We start from the raw sequence: 19,943 nt of genomic DNA, 5'->3' as shown, positions 1-19,943 counted from the left end.
CCTTCAGTGACTGAAGAAGTATAAAGGATAGAGAAATGATTTCCTGCTGCAATAAAAGACAACTGTTTTATTATTGTATTATGATTATGTATATTATTTTTATATAGTTATCCTTGTGCATGCCACTTAGATTTGTTAGATTGAAACAGTCTAGAGATTTTATAAAGCAAATAAATAAATCTTACATCTGCTAAATGAAGATTGGAGAATCTGCCAATCTCATATGTTGGTGTTCTATAATTTCACTGCACAGGAATTATGCTAGCACAATGATCACATTACACCACGGTAACTTCAATCAATGTAACTGTTAGAAGATCATAATTTCATATTAAAAAATAGGGAGCAAAGGGAACATACAGCTGGCTTAGCCTGCAACATTTAACCCACTGTTAAGTCCTGTCTCCCACTGACATAAAATTGTATTCTAAAATGAGGAGGGAAACCACCTCTTCCTACTGTTATTGCACACCAAGACAAAAAGAATCAGTGAGATGAAGGACTGTGTGGTTTGAGGGAACCGAACCCAGTGGAATGTAAAACATGTTATTACTTCTAATGGAATGTTTATTTTGTAGTTCTGAACAGAATTGGTTCAACTGTGATAATATAGAACTTCTGCCAGATGTTCATTACATGTTGATAGAAAGAAGGGATAACCAATTAATTCTATGTACTGGCTGGTCATTGACTGAATCACTATACTATATCCCTCCAATCACTGACCCACCTATACTACCTGCCTACCTAATTAAAAGATATTTCTACTCACCCCAATCTGGATATCCTGTACAGTAATAATACTGTAGAGTATGATTATTGTTATACTGAAGTATTATTTTATTATTGTAGGCAATTATCAATAAGTAGAAAAAGTAGCATGTTGTTTACATAATTTCTATCCTGATTTGCCAAATATATATTTTGTTGTGTTTTACCTTTAGAACTCATAAAAATGCTGATAGCTTACATACTAATATGAACATTTTCTGTATTTCCAAGAAAACCAGATATACAGTGTATATGCCCAGCCACTTGAAAGCATGATAGAAGAGACTGAAATCACTTAGGGAAAGCACTCATTTGTGAACACATAAATGAAGTAAAAGCTGAAAGAGCTTTAAGTAGAGGGTGCCACTGCAGGGCCCAGTATAGGCAAGAAATATCCACAGCCTTTTTCCCCCTTAACTATTAAACATTTTCTGTGAATTTAATATGGATGGTAGAATATAAAAATAATGCTTTTCTCAGTGTTAATTGGTTTGTGCTATACTTTTTTTCTGGTTGTTTTATTGTATTATAAAATACAAATAAGGCATTAGAAAAAACGGGTATTTGAAAGGTACAGCAATATATGTACCATATAAACCAGTGGTGAAATGTAAAATTTGTTACTACCAGTTCTGTAGGCGTGGCTTGGTGGGGGGGTGTAATATGACTGAGTGGGCATGGCCAACTTTTTTTTTTTAACTTTTAAAACCATTTTTTCTACAACCTCTTCAGCTGAAGAGGTTGTAAAAAAAATGCTTTTAAAGCCTCTGACGATTCCAGCTGACTTGCCTGATCGGCAAAAGCTTTTTTTTTAAAGGCCTCTGACAATCCCAGCTGACTTGCCTGATCAGCAGAGGCTTTTTTTTCTTTTAAAAACATTTTTTCTATAACCTCTTCGGCCGAAGAGGTTGTAGAAAAAATGCTTTTAAAAGCCTCTGATGATCCCAGCTGAGCTGCGCGATCATCAGAGGCTTTTTTTTTACTTTTAAAAGCATTTTTTTGGCCAAAGAGGTTGTAGAAAAAATGCTTTTAAAAATTAAAAAAAAGCCTCTGAGGATTGCGCGGCTCAGCTGGGCAATGGGAGGGGCAGGGATTTTTGCTACCGGTTCTCTGAACCACCCGCCTCCATCGCTACTGGATGGGGCGATCCAGTCCCAACCGGAAGCATTTCATCTCAATATAAACTAAACTTGTTGTGGCACTTTAGATACTTTACATTTTTAAAGATAAGGGGGAGAGTTTATATCTGTTTTAACTACATTTGATGTCAAGTCCACCATCACCAACTTGGCATCTTGCTGGTGCCCTGCCATTACAGCAGAAGGGGACAGGCAAGTTTACTGGGTGCTATTACTGTAACTTCAAACGTGGGAACTAGGGAGTGGGGTAGTGACAAGGGAAGATCACGAAACCGGCTTGTACCAGGATCTTCAAAATTGTTTGCCTTGAGAATCTTATGTTACCACTTTGACACCTCAGAATTTCTCATAACATCTTACCGGCATCACATTGGCTGGCCAGGGGACTGGTCATGGGGGGAGGGAGTGAAAAGTGAAAAAAATAGCTTTGTATTTTAGCATGGGAATACCAGATTCCACCTGGTTCTACTACAAACAGTTTCTTTCAGTAAAAGCTTGTTTGCTTTAACTAAATGGAGTCATGAGTCTTCATTTCCTGAAAGAGTAGACTGGGGCAAGTCTGACACTTGAATTGAACAATTAAACCTATATATGGTTTATATAGAGGGGGAGGATATAGAGGGGGGGGACACTGGCCTAGTGCTTATTCCCAAGGTCTAAATATGTCTCATCATGACCTGCAAAATACACGGTCATTCTCTAACCTCTTCCATGCCATAATGTGGAGATGTTCTTTCACTAGGTACTTTAAGAAATGGGTCAGACATGCATCTGCTGCCACAGCAGACATAAAATCTTTGCCAGCTCATGCAGAGTGATCCATTTCCATTAGTTAAGATGCTCTCCAGGGAAAAATCTTTTTACCAGCAACTGTTTGACAGTGCTGTAGGGATTGAAAGCCCTTGAAAATGTGGTCATGGGCAAAATCTGGAGATTTCACTTGTCTGAAGAATCTGAAAAGGAACTTTGAAAAAATAGAAGTGACAAAAGGCCTGAGATTGCCTCCATTCTGATAAAGCCAATCTTACAAATAATCTGCCTCTGTGCTATAGCTTCAATCTTCTTTCATATGGCTATCCTAGAAAAGATAAACTTAAACTGTTGGTACACAAGAGCTGTATTCACCACCAACCTATTGGCCCCTCTGCCCTCATACTTTGTACTTAAGTTTACATAGTACATATACTGTACCTTGCAAATATCTGTTTTCTCTAATGCATTATTTGTATTTTATAACACTTCATACTCTACCAGAATCTGCTTCTTCCCAGTACATCAGCTTATTTCTAGAGCTGAATTAGCATTTTTCTCCATTTATCTGAAATCAGAGCCAAGCTGAATATTTTCTGCAATGTTGGGACTTTGGGCTTTGCTCTGAATTCATTGCCCCTTACAAGCTCTAGTATCCAGTGCAAGCAAACTAGTGGATAAATTAGGCAACTTTATCAGTTAATGTAATCTTAGCCCTTATAGCTCGCTTCTCAGGGCCTATTTTTTAAAAGGGCCTGCCTTGAAGACTTATATAAGCAATACTCAAAAATCTGCTTCACCATGCATCCCATTCTGAGGGCTCAAACCAGATATTTCTTCTCCTGTCCCCAGGCTCTTCATTACAAGTATAACCAAGGTTAGAGTTATTGTGAAACATATCTGGTTGCAACAATCCTATGATACTATACTTCTGGCATCACAGCTACTAGAGGCTTTTTAAAAGAAACAACAAGGTTGTCCTAACTGCATGGTGATTCCACACACACCACTCCCATCTCCCAAATAACTGTTAAAGAAATACATACTGAAAATATGGATTGGGAGAGTTGTAATGATCAACTGTATTTTCCTTTTGTGTGATGTCAAGAGGATTTTGGTGAGTTTAGGTATTCTGGCATCTTAAGGGTTTACTCCCCCCCCCCTTTTTTAAAAAAAAAAACATTTTAAAAAATTCTTGATTTACTGAATGGAGAACTGACTGATTTGTGTTGTTCCTTGCCTGTTCTCAGTATTTTGAAGCCAGCAGAAATTAAATCCCTAAATGAAAACTGAAGACTTTCATAGGTTACCGGTCCTGACTCTAGCAACCAAAATGCAACTGAGTCAGATCCAGATGACACAATCAGTCATAAAGCTTGGTTAAAGAGCCTCAAACAACTAGGATCGGGGTCATGAAGCTTTTTAACACAGTGTGTTAAACATCGCTGATCTATCTTAAGAAACAGAGACTTGTCTTTGTAATATCTGCTCTCTGAGAGAATGTAGTGGGTTTAAATTACATATAAATTACAGTTTCCATGAGTGTGATCTTTTCAAAATATCACAAATTCTGTACATGTGGGTAGGTTATTTCCTGAAAGTGATGCAGATGGCACATTTTGGAAATGTACAAAGGTCAAAATATATCATGTTGAAACCTGTCTTTCATTAGAAAAAGCAATGGCACTTGGTGCATTTTGTTAGAATTTCCATATCAAAACTGGAAATTGATAGCACAGTGCAGCCTTGCCCAATCTGCATGTGCTATATGTGTTGGACTACAATTCAGATCACTCCAGTGAACATGACTAAACTGGTTGGGAAAACATTTATGGGTTAACACATAAAACAAGCAAGTGGTCTTTCCATATTTTTAATTACCAGCTAGCCAGAGAAAAACTATCATCGTAAATGCTACTTGAGTTGAAGAAATGAGTAGATGACACTTTTTACAACATAAAGGTAAATACTAATCAAAACGTTATTAAGGAGCTATAGATATCTCCAGAAGCTGATTCAAATGAGAGTACATGTGTTTTTGGTGTTTGGTGTAAATAATCTAATATTACTGAACTCCTAGTTTCACCTTTGTGTTTCTCCCCAAATCGGTAATCCTTTAAAGTCAATATTTAATACAATATATTATATATTACTTTATAAGATACTTAATATATTAGTATATTAGCAACTGTATATAATTTATAAACAAACAAACATATTAGGCTGCATGCTCTTTTTTTACTGCTAAGGGTGTACAATCAAAAAAGATTGGAGATTTCCATACAAGGTTCGAAATTGTACATAGTGATATGTCCCAAAGTTGCTTTTTCAAGAGGCTTTTCTGGGTTTTCCTTGAAGACATTTTGCTTCTTCTCCAAGAAGCTTCTTCAGCTCTGAAGAAGTTGAAGAAGCTTCTCGGATGAGAAGTGAAACATCTTCAAAGAAAAACCAGAAAGCCCAGTTGCCTCTCGAAAAAGCACCTTTGGATCAACCATGACCTGGATGACTGAGAATCTCCATAGATACATAGTGATATGGTAGCTCATAGCTGCTCTAGTAAGCAATGCAAATTCCAGTTGTTCAGGGTGGGATCCAGAAGAGAATGTGAATGGAGATATTGCAGCAATACTTTTTTTTTTTTTTTAGGATTCACAGATATTGAATTTATCAACTCTTTCTATTAGTTTCTATTAGAGAAATATGTTTAAGTTACTCTATTTTAGGAACAATCCCACCACAGTATTTTTCCTACTCTAAAGCCTCCATTGGGTATATTTCACATTCATCCCTCAGAATAAACATACAAGACCTGAGGGTGTATTTAGGACAGATGCCTGCTTGAGAACTGGTATGAAAAAGCTGACTTTGAAAGAAATGTTTTTGAGAATGCCCTTTGGATGGATGACAAAATCCTTACTTGTTGATAATACCTGCTTTTGCCTGCTCTTTTGTTTTTACCAGCTGTTTTTGATATGTTCTGATGTTTAATAAATAAACATGAAACTATATTTTTGCTAAATGTCTATGGATATTCTCAGTCATCTAGGACATGGTTGTTCCAAAGGTACTTTTTCAAGAGGCAACTGGACTTTCTGGTTTTTCTTTGAAGATGTTTCTCTTCTCATCCAAGAAGCTTCTCAGCTCAAGAGATGAAGAAGTTTCTTGGATGAGAAGCAAAATGTCTATATTTTTGCTACCATACTAAGCAGGTGTGCCTGCTCTGATTTGGATATAAGAACTGATTAACAATGTGCTGGGTGAAACTTCAAATGGAAATTACCCAGAATAGTAATGGAAGATAAGTCCTTCCCCAGCTAGTCCTGCCTAGCTTATATGTGCTATTGTGCTACCTCCAGGTTAAGAGATGCCTTCGATATCCATTCCCTGGGGGAAAACAAGACAACATGTGGTCCTTATATCCTGCTCAGGAATTTCCCTCAAAAGTTGATTGGCTATGATACACTGGAGAGCCCTTTGATCTGACCAACGAAGCTGTTCTACAGGAAACAGTTTAGGCATGAATATTTACGGATGGGATTCACACATTGGTTTGTTTAAAGTCAGTAAAGTTTGTTTCTCGGTTGATATAATACAGATAAGTAATAAGGTAAAGCTTTCAAGCCACACGAGCAGCTTCATAGGATCTGTTAAGTCAAAATGAAGCTTGCTTGCTTACTTATTTATTCTCAAATTTATACAGCTGTCATCTATTGAAAGAAAAAGAAAAACACAATACAAAAAACCCATTAAAGCAAAAAAGACTACACTGAGACCCCAATAAAACTCACATCAAGGAACCCACACCAGCTCCATTAACATCCTGGCTCAGCACATGGAAGAAAAGCCAGCTCTTCATTCTTTTCCTGAAGTTCAGTAGATTTGGGGCTCTCTATATCTCTGGAGGGGATTGTTCTTTAAGGCAGGCTCCATATGGATTATGGGAGAGTCTAGTAAAAACAGGTTCTTTACCTATAGCCTATGAGATAGATTTGTGTTTGAGTTTTTTTTGCTAGCCTGTGGCATTTAAAGCATTATTAAAGCCACTGGTTGCTTGCAAGAATCAGGCTTACCACCATTTTAAATTGTTGAAGCCTGACTCCAAAATCTGGCTCAAAAATTCCAAAGCTGCAAATAATGACATGGCTGCTACATCTCACAGCTACAGTTTAAAATTGCATTTAAAACTGAAAACCTTTACATTTTAAAAGCTGGATTTAAAATGGTAGCTTGGCATTTGCAGCTCTTTGCCTATTTTTCCAACATTCAGGCTAATGAGATTGATGGTTCATATGTCCCAATCCGTGTGACTAGGATTATAATCTCAGTTACCCAACACAATGGGGGGGCGAGGGGAAATGCTACTTCTCAGCAATGCAAGGCTGAAATGTCAACTTGCCCCTGCTTTTTGGAGACATAGAAAACATTCTTAAGAGAGCTTTTTGTGATACAGCCCCCTTCAAAGGCTTTCTCAGGCTGCCTCTATATTGCATTGACATGCACAGCCATTCTACTACCAGTCATGATGGAAGTTTGCCTTTTAAATGCTTTGCACACCTCTCCTCCTTTTCTCTCTACCACAACATTTTGATGCACAAAAGTGCACTTATCAAATGTCTGCCTCTGATGCATTGATCAGAGAAATGACAGCCTTTTTCAGTGCTTCCATTTGCCAAGATTCACACAAGGCTCAGGGCCCATGAGACATTGTTAATATGCTACGTGATCTGCCAGCCCCCCCCCCCCTCCAGCCTCCCGCTAACTTGATTTTTTATTCTTACGAGGTCAGGAATATAAACTGGCAACATGGTCAGGCAGATCTCTAAAATCCTAAGGCATCAAAAAGTGCCATTCAAATAACCCATGGGCCAAACATTTGTTGCAACAGTCCTGTTTTGGCTTGGTATTGGAATAGCTGTAAATAGCACAATTTCTACCTCTAGGAGGAGAGCACGCCATAAAATAGGGGTCACGCCAAACTTCTCAATGAGAGGACCCACAACAGGCTGTCTGTAGATGACCAGTCAGGATGGGCAGATTCGATTTTAGCGAATTAAGGCACTAACTGATATAGGTCAGTGCTAAAAAGAAGGGCTTTAAAGATGTTAACCGGCATGGGTTTGTAAGCTATTAGCAACCAATGCAGCAACTTCAGAATAAGTGTTCTTCTGCAGATGTTATTCTGAAGGTTGACCCTTCAGAATTCTAGCTTCTAGATCATTTCCAAAGGCAGCCCAGCATAGAGAGCACTGTAGTAGTGTAGCTGTAGACTAGAAGAGACTAGTGCTAGGAAGCAATGTAAAAAGCAATTGGAGCAGAACAAGAACAAAAGGAGGAAAAAAAGTAGTGAGTGAATTTTTAGGGGGGGGGAATCAGATGAATAAATATTGTAAATAAATCTTATCCAGCAAGGGGTATAAGACAAGAAAGTTAAAAGTGTTGGGGGAACTGATTTTAAATTTAAAAAAACCACTATGAGTTTAAAGAAGTAGAGACATTATTAGATGATAAGACTTTGATGTGACTTTTATACTCTGCTCTTGAAAAACTTTACTTCCATTAATATCCATTTGCTATTCTATGGAATGGGTGATTTGTGCCATTAGCTATTTAGTAAATGGCCATATGCCACGATAACCATGTTGTGATAAGTGGTAGGGAAACTATCCCAATCCTCTAAATGAGCCCACTCACTCAAAAAGACTGAGATCCTCGTGTACAAACTTTTTGATCCAGGACACATTGAGTAGCACAGCTCCTTCCCATTTTGGAGTGAATTAGTACGTATGTCCACATGGGGTCATTAATTTTACAGCTGGAAGAGTTCTCAAAAATGTTATTATGGCAAGCTCTTTCTTGCCATAATAAATGACATGGCAAATGATCTTCTAGGTCATTTAAAGGGCATCCTCTCATGTTTTCTTGGTCACTTTGAATAAAATTGATCTGGCATTGGTGCTTTTTACACACTCAGATCTGTGTGAGTAAAAATGACATTCAGTCTGGCTTCTGTTAATGTTACAGTACTTCTCTCCTCCCCCCCCCCCACCTCTCTCTATTTCCTTTCTAAATCCATCATAAAACCAACTGAAAATAAATTTGGTTTTCATGCACATCATTCATCTCTGGCATATTTGACAACTGCAAATATCCAAGCTTTTCATTTTGTTGGTTTTATTAGTCAAGACAAAGCACAAAATACACAACCCCTTCTCTACAGAAACTGACACTGCTATTTTTCCTGTTATGGATTAAGAATAATCCATTTCATTGTAGTTTAGCTTTCAGCACCTACAAAATCACTGCGGAGAAAAAAATAATGTTTTCCAAACATGGGACACACTTCAAGAGTCACAAATGGAGTGCTAGCAAGTAGCCTGGTGCAACGAGAGACAGGTTTTCAAGGGAGTATTACCCTTCAATGGAAAGTAAAATGAAGACTCATTTGGGGACTATTTCATGTTTTCTTCATCAATTACCAGGAGTCCACAACCTAGAATGGGAGTCTTGGTGAGTGATTTATGTTGCAAATTAGAACTGTCAGTCCCAACCTGGAGGAAGAAGGGCCGCTTTCAAAGTTCAGATCAATACAACAGCATTTGAAAAGATCTTCTATATCTAGAGTGGAGATGAAAGGTTGCCAGGCATCTTTAGATCTTCAAACTGCTCTGATCTTCACTACTTAATTAAAGGCCTCATGTTGCAAGCTGCAAAATCCTTAGGAATTCTGCACACCTGTCTCTTTTGCCACAATAAATTGGACTTCAGTGGATCTCAAGACCTCCAAGCCCATTATTTTTATAGATGCGAAGGCTGCATAAGATGCCATGTTCTTAGCAAAGATGACAGTGGTCAGGCAAATGGGATGGATAATGGGAAATTGTCGGTTTAAAGACTTTATAGGGACTGGATTAGGAAGTGTCTCATTTTCCTTTGTTCTTTTAACATTTCCTAACTCCGTGTTCTTGTTGTAAGTGTATGGTGGCAATTGAAATTCGTTATGGAAGACTTTAAAATAGGACATTGAGGGTAGTGGGGTCTGAATCAGTGCAGGACTTGAGAGATAGTATGGGATAACTTGCAAAGCATGCAAAAGGCCTGTAAAACGTATCCCCAGCTTTTAACCACCTCTTGCTCTATCTGGCAGTGAGATGAACACATCAGCCATTCAAACTTGAAATGATTTTTGTTTGGCCCTTCTGTTCAGAAAAAGACATTGCCTACTTATCCATCCTGTATCCTTCTCTCAGCCTGGATGATTTTCCTCACCTCTTCCTCTTTGGAGAAACTTTCTAGTATTACACAGTAAATACTAGAATATCTTGTAAAAGTAGCAGTCTGTTTTATAGCAAACTGGGAGCATGGATTGTGACATTTAAAATAAGGCTACAAAAGAGTTAGAGCCAACATCAATGAAATAAAGCAGTGATGGTGAACATTTTCAGCACGGAGTGCTGAGAAGGAAGCGTGTGTACACAGGACACCAAGTGCCAAAAAGGGAGCACTTCGCACGGGCGCTTGTCACGGCCGCAACCAGGAAGAGGAGCTGTCCAGGGGGCATGTGCGCACCGGATAAGGTACTTCTGTTTTCCAGCGCACACATGCACGCCGGTAAGCAAGTCTTCTAGTTATGCTGTACATTGGCACATGCCAATCAGCTGGTCAGTGCACATGCTCACGCTGGAGAATGAAGACCACCTCTTCCGGTTTCCAGCACTGCCACACGCACAAAGGCCAGCTGATCATCATGTGCGCATGCGCACCAGAAACCTGGAAGAGGAACGGGTGACACCACATGTGCCAGGCAACGTGGCTCCATGTGCCACTCCGGGCACACATGCCATAGGTTCACCATCACGATAATAGAGCTTGAGATGTCATTATGGGGCAGTGAGAAAGCAACATCCACACTTTTTTTTTCAGGTAGTTAGCAAACCAATCTCCTGGGAAAAGGAAAACAAACTCCTGGATTTGGGGGGGGGGAGATGCCAGAAGAATGAAGATGTTGACTGGCAAATGAAATAACAAAACAAGGAAAAAGCCATAAATCGACCGTCCTCGTGCTAGCAGATGTCAGGGCATTTAAGGCAAAGAGCACTACATGGCTAAACATTTAAAGAAACATGTATAAATCAGCTTTGTGCAAGGCAATTAGCCCAACAACTGGCAAGACTATAAAAGATCTAAAACAGTAGCAGACATTTAAAGCAGATTTTTGTAGCAGTCATTTGACCAACTTTGGTTGCAAAGAGCCAAGTGAATAATTGGAGGAATGAAGCTTTGTAACCTGTGGAACTCAGGACTCCTAACTCTCTTAAAGAACCTAGACACTCCTCTAACTAGTGCCTAAGGGAACATAAGGAAAGAAGCCCCACTTAATGTTGGGTGTAGGTTATCCATAAAATCCTTTTTTCAAAAATTTGCAAAATGTAGCTCCTTCAAATGCCCAATCACCATCACTTGTGAACAATTAATCAAATTCAGTGAGAAGAGCATGAGCACATGCTTGAAGAAGAGAGAAAAAGAGAGTGACTCTAAGTAGGACTCATTAAACCATCGGGCTAGGCAGAATTTCAAAGGCAAATTGTGTAATAGGATCCACTGCTTTATTAAGTAAACTTGAGTGTTATTCAGTGTAACAATGAGCAATGAACAAGCCCCCTGCTGGTAGGGTAGGGTAGGGTGGGGTGAGGTGGGGAAGGGAAGGGAAGGGAAGGGAAGAACTGTTCCTGTTCAGCAATGTCTGAACATGTGTCAAGAGAAAAAACATGTCACTATCTTATGCAAACTGTTGTACACATCTGAATATATATATATGCACATATGAAAGGGCATGAATATGTGTGTGTATGTTTATGTGAGTTTTGTGTGTGTGCTAAGGAAAACACTTTTGATTGTACAGATATAAAACTTTTGGAAAGCAACACTATGAGTCCATCTGCTCAGCTTCTAGAAGATTTAGCTTGGAAGCATTGGAAATCATTATACTGTGGCTATTTTGGCGTTCTGGATAGAGTTGTAAACAGCCTCAAATGATTGAGATTATCTCTCCTCCCCTTCCCCCCCCCCATTTGATATTGTTATTTGGTATCTTCTTCAGCCACATCCTGAGATTAATATTATCGCTGGAAAATGAAAAACTCTATTAATCTTTTATTTCCTTAACTGAGTTTCCCCAAAAACGACAATGGGCTCTGTTCAGTATCTGTGTGGCTGCACATTAGTGCTGTTTTCTCTGTCTGGCTCCAAGCAGCAAGCTTCTATTAGCAAAATTATATAATTAAATTCAAGAAGATGCAGGAGGATTGGCTACCATTTTTAACTGCTTTATTGCTATCAGCACTCTTGGAATTAGCCCATCGAAGTACTCTAGTGGGTAGCAAGACAGAGGAATATGCTGGGGAGTTTTGTTTTAAAAGGTGAGCTTTTTTAAACCAATTTAATGTTAATGAAATATAACAGAGTAACAAAAAGATTTTAAAAGGGGGGCATGGGCTCAAAAGGGAAAAAAGTTTAAAAGTGACAAGTAATATTCAGAGGAAATCCACAAAATTGCATTTAAGAAAAAAGAGGCTTCATCCAATCCTGTCATAGAACCTTATGTACAGATAATCCTCAATTTACAACCTGTGGTTTAGGGACCATTTGAAGTTCCAACAGACCTTTTAGGTTATAGGCAGATGTTGACTTTATTGCCTTTGTGACTCCTGTAAAATGTTATATTTGACATCTTAGGAAAATAGAAAAACTAATATTCCTGATTTTTTAATGCCCTTGATTGGTACTGTAAACATTCTCGTTATTGTGTTCCGCTGGAGGGAAGGAAGGAAGCTTAAACTTGAAGATATGATATCCCTGGAACTTCAGGTAGTGGCATGGCTTAGTTTTATGACAAACAGAATTAGTTGGGGAAAATTACTTGGTCTGTGAGTGATGTTTTTCATAAAATATAAAATGGTAGCTCTGAGATTACTCTTTAATATTATGCTGTTTTCATCCAGATATCAACTATTACCCCAAGATCTCTTTCTTGAACCCAATTGTTGTAATGTTTTTGGCCTGCGAGTTCAGACTTTTTTTAAAAAAAAAAATTGTATGTTGCCCATCTCACCAGACTCTTTTTTCCCTTTTGTTAACGTGAAAATTGATCTAACTTTCTATAGCATTCCTGCCTCTAACTGCCATATACAAAATGTCTGGCTATATCAATACAAGCTAGTTTAATATATCTTATGGTGTTTGAACAATAAAAGCTGGCCTTTTATCAAAGAAATATAGATCTGTGATTTCCCATCCCCTCCTTGCCAATACATCACAACTTTATTCACAATCTCATCATCAATTGATTTTGCAGTTCCAAAATGTGTAATTCTGACATGAGCAGCCTTAGACAACATGTTTTGATTTGGCTGCATCTTCTGCAGGGTCATAGTACTTCCCACGGATGAAAGTTAAATCCAACTATTCTGAGAGCCAATTAATCTGTTCAAGCCAACAGCATGTGTGATTCAAGCAACTCCTTTTCTGATGGTACTGCAAAAGGATGGGTAGTGGGTGAGGCAGAACCTTTTAAACAAGGTCATCACAGTGGATGTTAGCCCACTATCCTGTTTCATCAGAAATGAAAGGACAAATCATTCATAGCTTATCCCATCCTTCTTTTGTTATACACATGACCTCATTTACTCTTTATTTCTAATGTTTTCTTTTATTTTTCACACTTTCCTTGCACTCACAGCTTGAGAAAGTAAAGTGCTGCAGACTAAAACAATGTACGTGCTTCAGATCTCATTGACACTGAAGCAAACAAGAAAGTTTTGATTATAAGGTAATTTGAATCTATGTCTTCCATAACAACTAACTAGAGGCACTGTAATGGAAAAAGTAGAATACTTGCCTGCATATTAGCTTATCATAATATTTTTGTGCTGAATATTGTTAAATATATCTTCTTTATCTTTTGTTGGTGATCTACATGTAAGATATCTATGGAGATTCTCAGTCATCCAGGTCATGGTTGTCCCAAAGGTGCTTTTTCAGGAGGCAACTGAACTTTCTGGTTTTGGTTTTGAAGATGTTTCACTTCTGATCCAAGAAGCTTCTTCAGCTCAGAGCTTCAAAGAAAAACCAGAAAATCCAGTTGCCTCTTGAAAAAAAGCACCTTTCGGACTACACGTAAGATACGTATATCTAGTCAAGTTCTATCTCAAGAGAATGTGTGAGATCAGCTAAGGTATCTGGTTTACCCACATTGATTTCCTCTGTATTACTCGGTTTAATACCAAGCAATTGGTGTATTTAATATAGACCATGAGATTTTGAACATACAAACAGTGGCAATGATTCAGCCCATATGATTAGCCATGTTTAGGTAGAACTTGTCTGTGTACTTCAGGATGTGATATTAGGGAAAGAGGCAGCTGTTTTAAAGAGCTACAGTCACATCTCTGCTTGCCCCAAAGCATCTGTTTCAGGAGTGAAATGCTCCCGGTAAGGACTGGATCGCCCGATCCGGTAGCGATGGAGGTGGGTGGTTCGGAGAACCGGTAACAAAAATTCCTGCCCCACCCCCATGCCCAGCTGAGCTGCACAATCATCAGAGGTTTTTTTTTTACTTTTAAAAGCATTTTTTCTACAACCTCTTTGGCCGAAAAAATGCTTTTAAAAGTAAAAAAAAAGCCTCTGAAAAAACCTTTTTTTCTTTTAAATGCTTCTGACGATCCAAGCTGAGTTGCCTGATTGGCAGAGACATTTAAAAGAAAAACGTCTCTGCCAATCAGGCAACTCAGCTGGGATCGTCAGAGCCTTTTGAAAGCATTTTTTTACAACCTCTTCGCTGAAGAGGTTGTAGAAAAAATGGTTTTAAAAGTAAAAAAAAAATTGGCCACGCCCACTCAGTCACATTACCCCAACACCACCAAGCCACGCCCACAGAACCAGTAGTAACAAAATTTAGATTTGTTACCCCTGATCTGTTTGCCACTTGACCCCCAGTCTCTAGCTTGTGAATCTTTAACTAACTGTTGCTTAAGGTCATGTACCCAAAACCTTTTCTTATCCCTAATCCATAGCTGAGGTTGGCTAGCTTTCGGTTTGTGTTATTGTTATTTTTGTTTTTCCTGAAGTGATAGAATGGACAGATGGATATGGAAGTAATTCTTCTCTTGATACACGTTTTGCTTTTGCTTGGTTGATGGGCTGAAGCTTGTTTGGTGACAGAGCTGATAATACAGTGGGAGGTTGTTCCTATTGGTCGCTTTTGACAGACTGCACTACTCCAAGGGTACAGGCAGCACGCACAATGCCCTCAAAAGAAAAGGGATGACATGTAGTCCCACTCCCAGATGAGAGTCAAGTTGTACAGTCGGACACACTGCATGAGCTGTCAACCGCAAATATTGGATCACTGCAGCACGTGGGGTAATTGGTGAGCTATCCAATGAGCAAGGGCTTCCTAGTAAAGCAGGAAGAGAAATATATAATATAGAGATATATAGAGAATATAGAGAATATAGAGAATATATAGAGAATATATATAATAGCTTAATCCTTGTACTGGTTTATCACAATTAACTACAGTGATGATGATGACCTGGCCATTCCCATCTTTTATCTCTTCCTAAGATTTACATGAACATAATTACATCACCACACTGCCATATTTCAGTAGCTGCAGGAGTTCAGCAGGGTGGTAGAAACGTCCAGCTAAAATAGTCAACTTACCCTGCAGATGAGGTAGTAAAAGGTAGGTAAACCTACTATCCGAATCACTGTCAAAACTCGCTTCCTCCATCATCCAGCTTGTACACATACAAATTAGGGGAAATAGTTGCTGGATGTTTTTCCCACCAGCAGGAAAATCCACTAATTGCTGCAATAACTTTCCCCATAGTAAACTGTTAGAATAATACAACTCACTGGCTCATTAATGAGGCAGCATGCAGACCACCTACTGTATGTAGACAGAACAAATTTATGCTGACATACAGTATGTGCCACCTCAGGGACTGGAGGAAAGCACAGTAAAGCAGCTGCTTGGATGGCCCTTTTGAATGGGAAGTGCTGCATAGAACCAAATACCTACCAATTAGCTTAATAGAAACTACAGCTTCCCAAAGCAGTATTAAACTAAACAGGATTGGAAATTAGAGTCAAACAAATGGCTCATAGGAGATCAACTTTCTTTTCCTAAAAAAAAACAACTTTGGAGGAAAAAGCTGCAGTGTATGATAGAGAGCATAAGAATTCTCCTCTCCTCCAAGATCCATGGCCTGGATCCAGATTTGGTTTCTGGAAGGGGGGGGGAATGAATGGAAGAATCACCTAGGTCTCCCTTGTAAGATTACTTTGGTCCTGATTGTTTTGTGAACCACTTCATCACTCATGACTAGAATTGCTGATTTTGCTAAATAATTTAGGGTGGTTAAATGCAAAACTGCTCATTCTGACCTGGGGCAATGAGCAATAAAGGGGCAAATACACATCAATATGAGTAAGAGGTGGAAACATTTCGCCTTCAAAGATAAATTGCTGTATTTTGTACATTGCCTTGAGACAGATACTGTAGGCAATGGTTTATAAATGTTTAAACAAATAAATTAAAATACGTATTGATTTAGAGAGAAAGGCAACTAAGAAAAGATTTTGATAAGCGTTCATAAAATGATGGAAAAATATATTCCAGTTGCCCTATTCTATTCTTGCTTAATCCAATGTTGGGAGATAACAGGAGAAGTAACAGATCTTCACATAGCCCATTGTGTAAGTTGTGTCTTTGCTATTACAAGATGTACTGAGGGGCACCAACGTGGACAACTTTATGTGAGATTATTCCTCAAATTCATGAAGAATAATGGCTACCAATGACTACTCTTTACAATGACTATTGTCTGCAGTATCAGATATGATAGACTTCTGTGTACCAATTAAATAGGAAATAGATTTATGAAAATAATGAAATTGATTGGTTTACATACCTGTTTTCCTCCCATCCATTTGTGGCAGTTCCAAAGGCAAGATGCCTAGTTCTTCCTATGGGTATTCAGGAGGCCCTCAATGACTATATTGATATGTGCTTCAGCCTTCAGATCAGGTTCAGAAGGTATTGTTGGGGAACTGGGGTTCAGCATCATTGCCATTGATCAAAAGAGTCTATCCTTCCTCTCTGATTTTAATACATAAAATGGCTGGGAGAGGTCATCTGAGACTTTAATAAGATGCACCACTGATATGCTAACCCATTCACCTTTACTATCCTTTGTTGAATCTAAAAAGGCAGCCAATAATCTTAAACGTTATCTAGATTTAACCACATGCAGATAAAGGTAAGATTGAATCCCAGTAGGAGAAACTTGCTGTTGATTACTAGAAAGTCTGTTAGGGAATGAGTTTCAATTTATTCCAAAAAGGGTTCCGCTGTGTTCAAGAGATTTTCAAGAGAGAGTTGGCAAGGAATTTGCAGGATTGGCTGTGTCTGACCTTTGGAGAAAAAGCTGGATCCACATATTAAGCCTCTGCTATCACTAGAACTTTATCCTGAAAAACAGTAGGATAACTCAGCCATCCTGTTTTTGCAGAACATGCCTTTGCTGCTGGCCTTGACCTAATATCCATGTATTGAACACACATATCTAAAGGGAAATACAGCTGGACTCCTTTGTGCTCCCTGCTATCTCACTCTTTGGAGATCTGTCCTTGGGAATGGTACTTGCACCATCATGGGGAGCCATGGTGGCGCAGTGGTTAGAGTGCAATACTGCAGACTACTTCTGCTGACTGCTGGCTGCCTGCAATTTGGCAGTTCAAATCTCACCAGGCTCAAGGTTGACTCAGCCTTCCATCCTTCTGAGGTCGGTAAAATGAGGACCCAAATTGTTGGGGGCAATATGCTAACTCTGTGAACAGCTTAGAGAGGGCTGTGAAGCATTGTGAAGCGGTATAAAAATCTAAGTGCTATTGCAATTGCAACTTACAGAATGGACAGTCTGAAGAGTACAACTGTCAGGTTTCCAAGTGATGAAACCCATTCAAAAAAGAAATATGCAAAGTCCATCTTCCAAAACAAATTTCTTTTATTTAGATAGACATCAAACTAAAATGGCTACACACATGTCAACCTTTGGGTTAGACAACCCTATTTCTCTCTCCTAATGTGTGCAATGTATGCTGAGTTTTAAAAGCCCTAAAACACAATTGCCTCTGAATATGGTTCTTCCTTTGCTGAATATCCAATTTGTAGTCTCAGCACAACGGGTGTTTTTATTCATTAATATGTTTCTCTAGCAATTGAGATTTTGAGAGGCCAACATGAAAGACACTTCCCCTTTGTTAAGCATTTTCTTCCCCTTAATCATGCAGAAATTTCCCATGAATAATGTGAGATATAATTATTACCTGCAGCTCTGTTGAGCCTCCATAAGCTGCTCCTTAAAAGGCATTTTCTTTTTATTGAATTTCAGATGACCAAGAGCAAAATTATAACCACCTGCTATTAAGTACTGCAAACCAGACACCGTCACATGGTAAGACAATAAGCGAGAGATGATCAAAGTTACCAATGCTGTAACTTCTCCCTTTCTGCCAGTTATCCTTTGCTGGTGAATTGTTAAACCAATGTCAATAGAATATTTTATGAAACAATTCTTGTAAAAGAAATATTTATTCTATTGATGGTATTGCATGACAAGTCACATTGTTAACAATGAGAAAATAAATACGACCTAGTTACTCATATCCAACAAACAAAACTATATCTAGAGAATCACATACCTTTCCTGCTTTTCAGCTGCCAACACTGTCTGCCTTGGTTTATAAAGACAGATGCAGCTTAGATAGGACAGAGTTTAACCATCACTGCATATCAATATTATGCTGATGGCACTTACTAAATGCAATCATAGTAAATTCACCCTCCACTATAGCTACTATGGGTACTGAGTCTAGAGAAATGCACAGACTAGCTAGATTCATCTCCTTCCTCAATGAATTTTCATACAATCTATACTGCATTTTCAGAACCATGACTGAAATTTAGAAATGTTTTCCTTTTGTGATACTTAATATGGATGGGTTTGAGCTCCAGAATTAGTTCTTCACTTTCAAGCAATAAGTATGACAGATCAGTTGGTTGATTTATTGCATAAGAAGTGCTCAACTTTTAATAGAACTAAGCTAACCAATTGATACCTGGCTATAAGGATGAGTTTAATTCTTCAGGACCAGACTGATTAAAGCTAAGAGTTTTGCAGAAACTTGCAGATGTCATCTCAAAACCCTTTTCTATGACTTTTGAGGTGTCATCAAAGATGAATGTAATGTGAGAAAATGGGAGAAGGCCTAATGATGTTCCAATATTTTAAAAGAATAACAAGAAAAGCTAAGTAACTGTAGACAAATCAGCTTTAACATCACTATTGGGCAAAACTCATAAAATCAGTCTCTGGGCATTTAGGAAAGATGCAATGCTTGTAGGAGCAAGCATCGGTTTATCAGGAATAAATCATGTCAATCTGACCCACTCAACTTTTTTTTTTTTAACAGAATGACCAGTTTAGTTGGCCATAAGAATGTAACGCTTGTACAATTGCTTAACTTCAGTGAAGCATATAGCAAACTCTCCCAAGAATTTCTATAGGGAAGAGGGCAAATCAATCATAACCAATGAGTATACAGCAATGGTTCCAGCTGGGCGATCTTGGGCCAGTCACTCTCTCTCAACGCAACTCATTTCACAGGGTTGTTGTTGGGAAAATAGGAGGAGGAAGGTGTGTTAGATATGTTTGCCAGCTTGAGTTATTTGTAAAAATAATAAAGGCAGGATATAAATAAATAAATGAATACATGAAGCTTGTAGGAAGCATTGAGTGACAAATCACAGGGTTGCATTCTAGGCCCAGTGTTGTTCAATTTACTTATAAATGACTATGTTGAAAAGTTAGAAAATAAAGTATTCAACTTTGCAGAATACACAAAGATAAAGAGAAGGGTTTTTTTTAAATTTATTAAAAATAGCTCGCAATATGAGTCTGGGTGGCACATAACTATATAACAAATATCAACAGCAACAAATAACAAAAAAAACCCTCAAATTATACACTTTTAAAGACTTTTTGCCACCTTTCATTCCTAAAGTGGGATTAGAACTCACAATGTCCTTCTTTTTAAGATGGGTCCTTAACCAATAGACTAATCTGGCTCTAACAACACATATTTGGGACATAACCACATATATTCAACATCTCAAAATGAGCCCAGCTAACATCCTAGCTCCAACACTTGAGAGATAAT

The 19,943-nt window shown here is 38.4% G+C and overlaps 1 protein-coding gene across 1 annotated transcript in view; it reads left to right on the top strand.

The window, feature by feature from the left end:
* Positions 1 to 19,943, top strand: part of SHISA6 (shisa family member 6) — a 316,519-nt gene that overhangs the window by 279,119 nt on the left and 17,457 nt on the right. The window contains exon 4 of the mRNA XM_070934467.1: positions 18,116 to 18,178. Coding sequence (XP_070790568.1) covers positions 18,116 to 18,178 — 63 coding nt within the window. The remainder of the gene's footprint in view (positions 1 to 18,115; positions 18,179 to 19,943) is intronic.

This window comes from Pituophis catenifer, unplaced genomic scaffold, assembly GCF_029215685.1.
Source record: "Pituophis catenifer annectens isolate HBS135680 unplaced genomic scaffold, rPitCat1.0.hap2 SCAF_2, whole genome shotgun sequence".
In the NCBI taxonomy this organism is placed as follows: domain Eukaryota; kingdom Metazoa; phylum Chordata; class Lepidosauria; order Squamata; family Colubridae; genus Pituophis; species Pituophis catenifer.
This window is presented reverse-complemented; position numbering and strand designations above follow the sequence as displayed.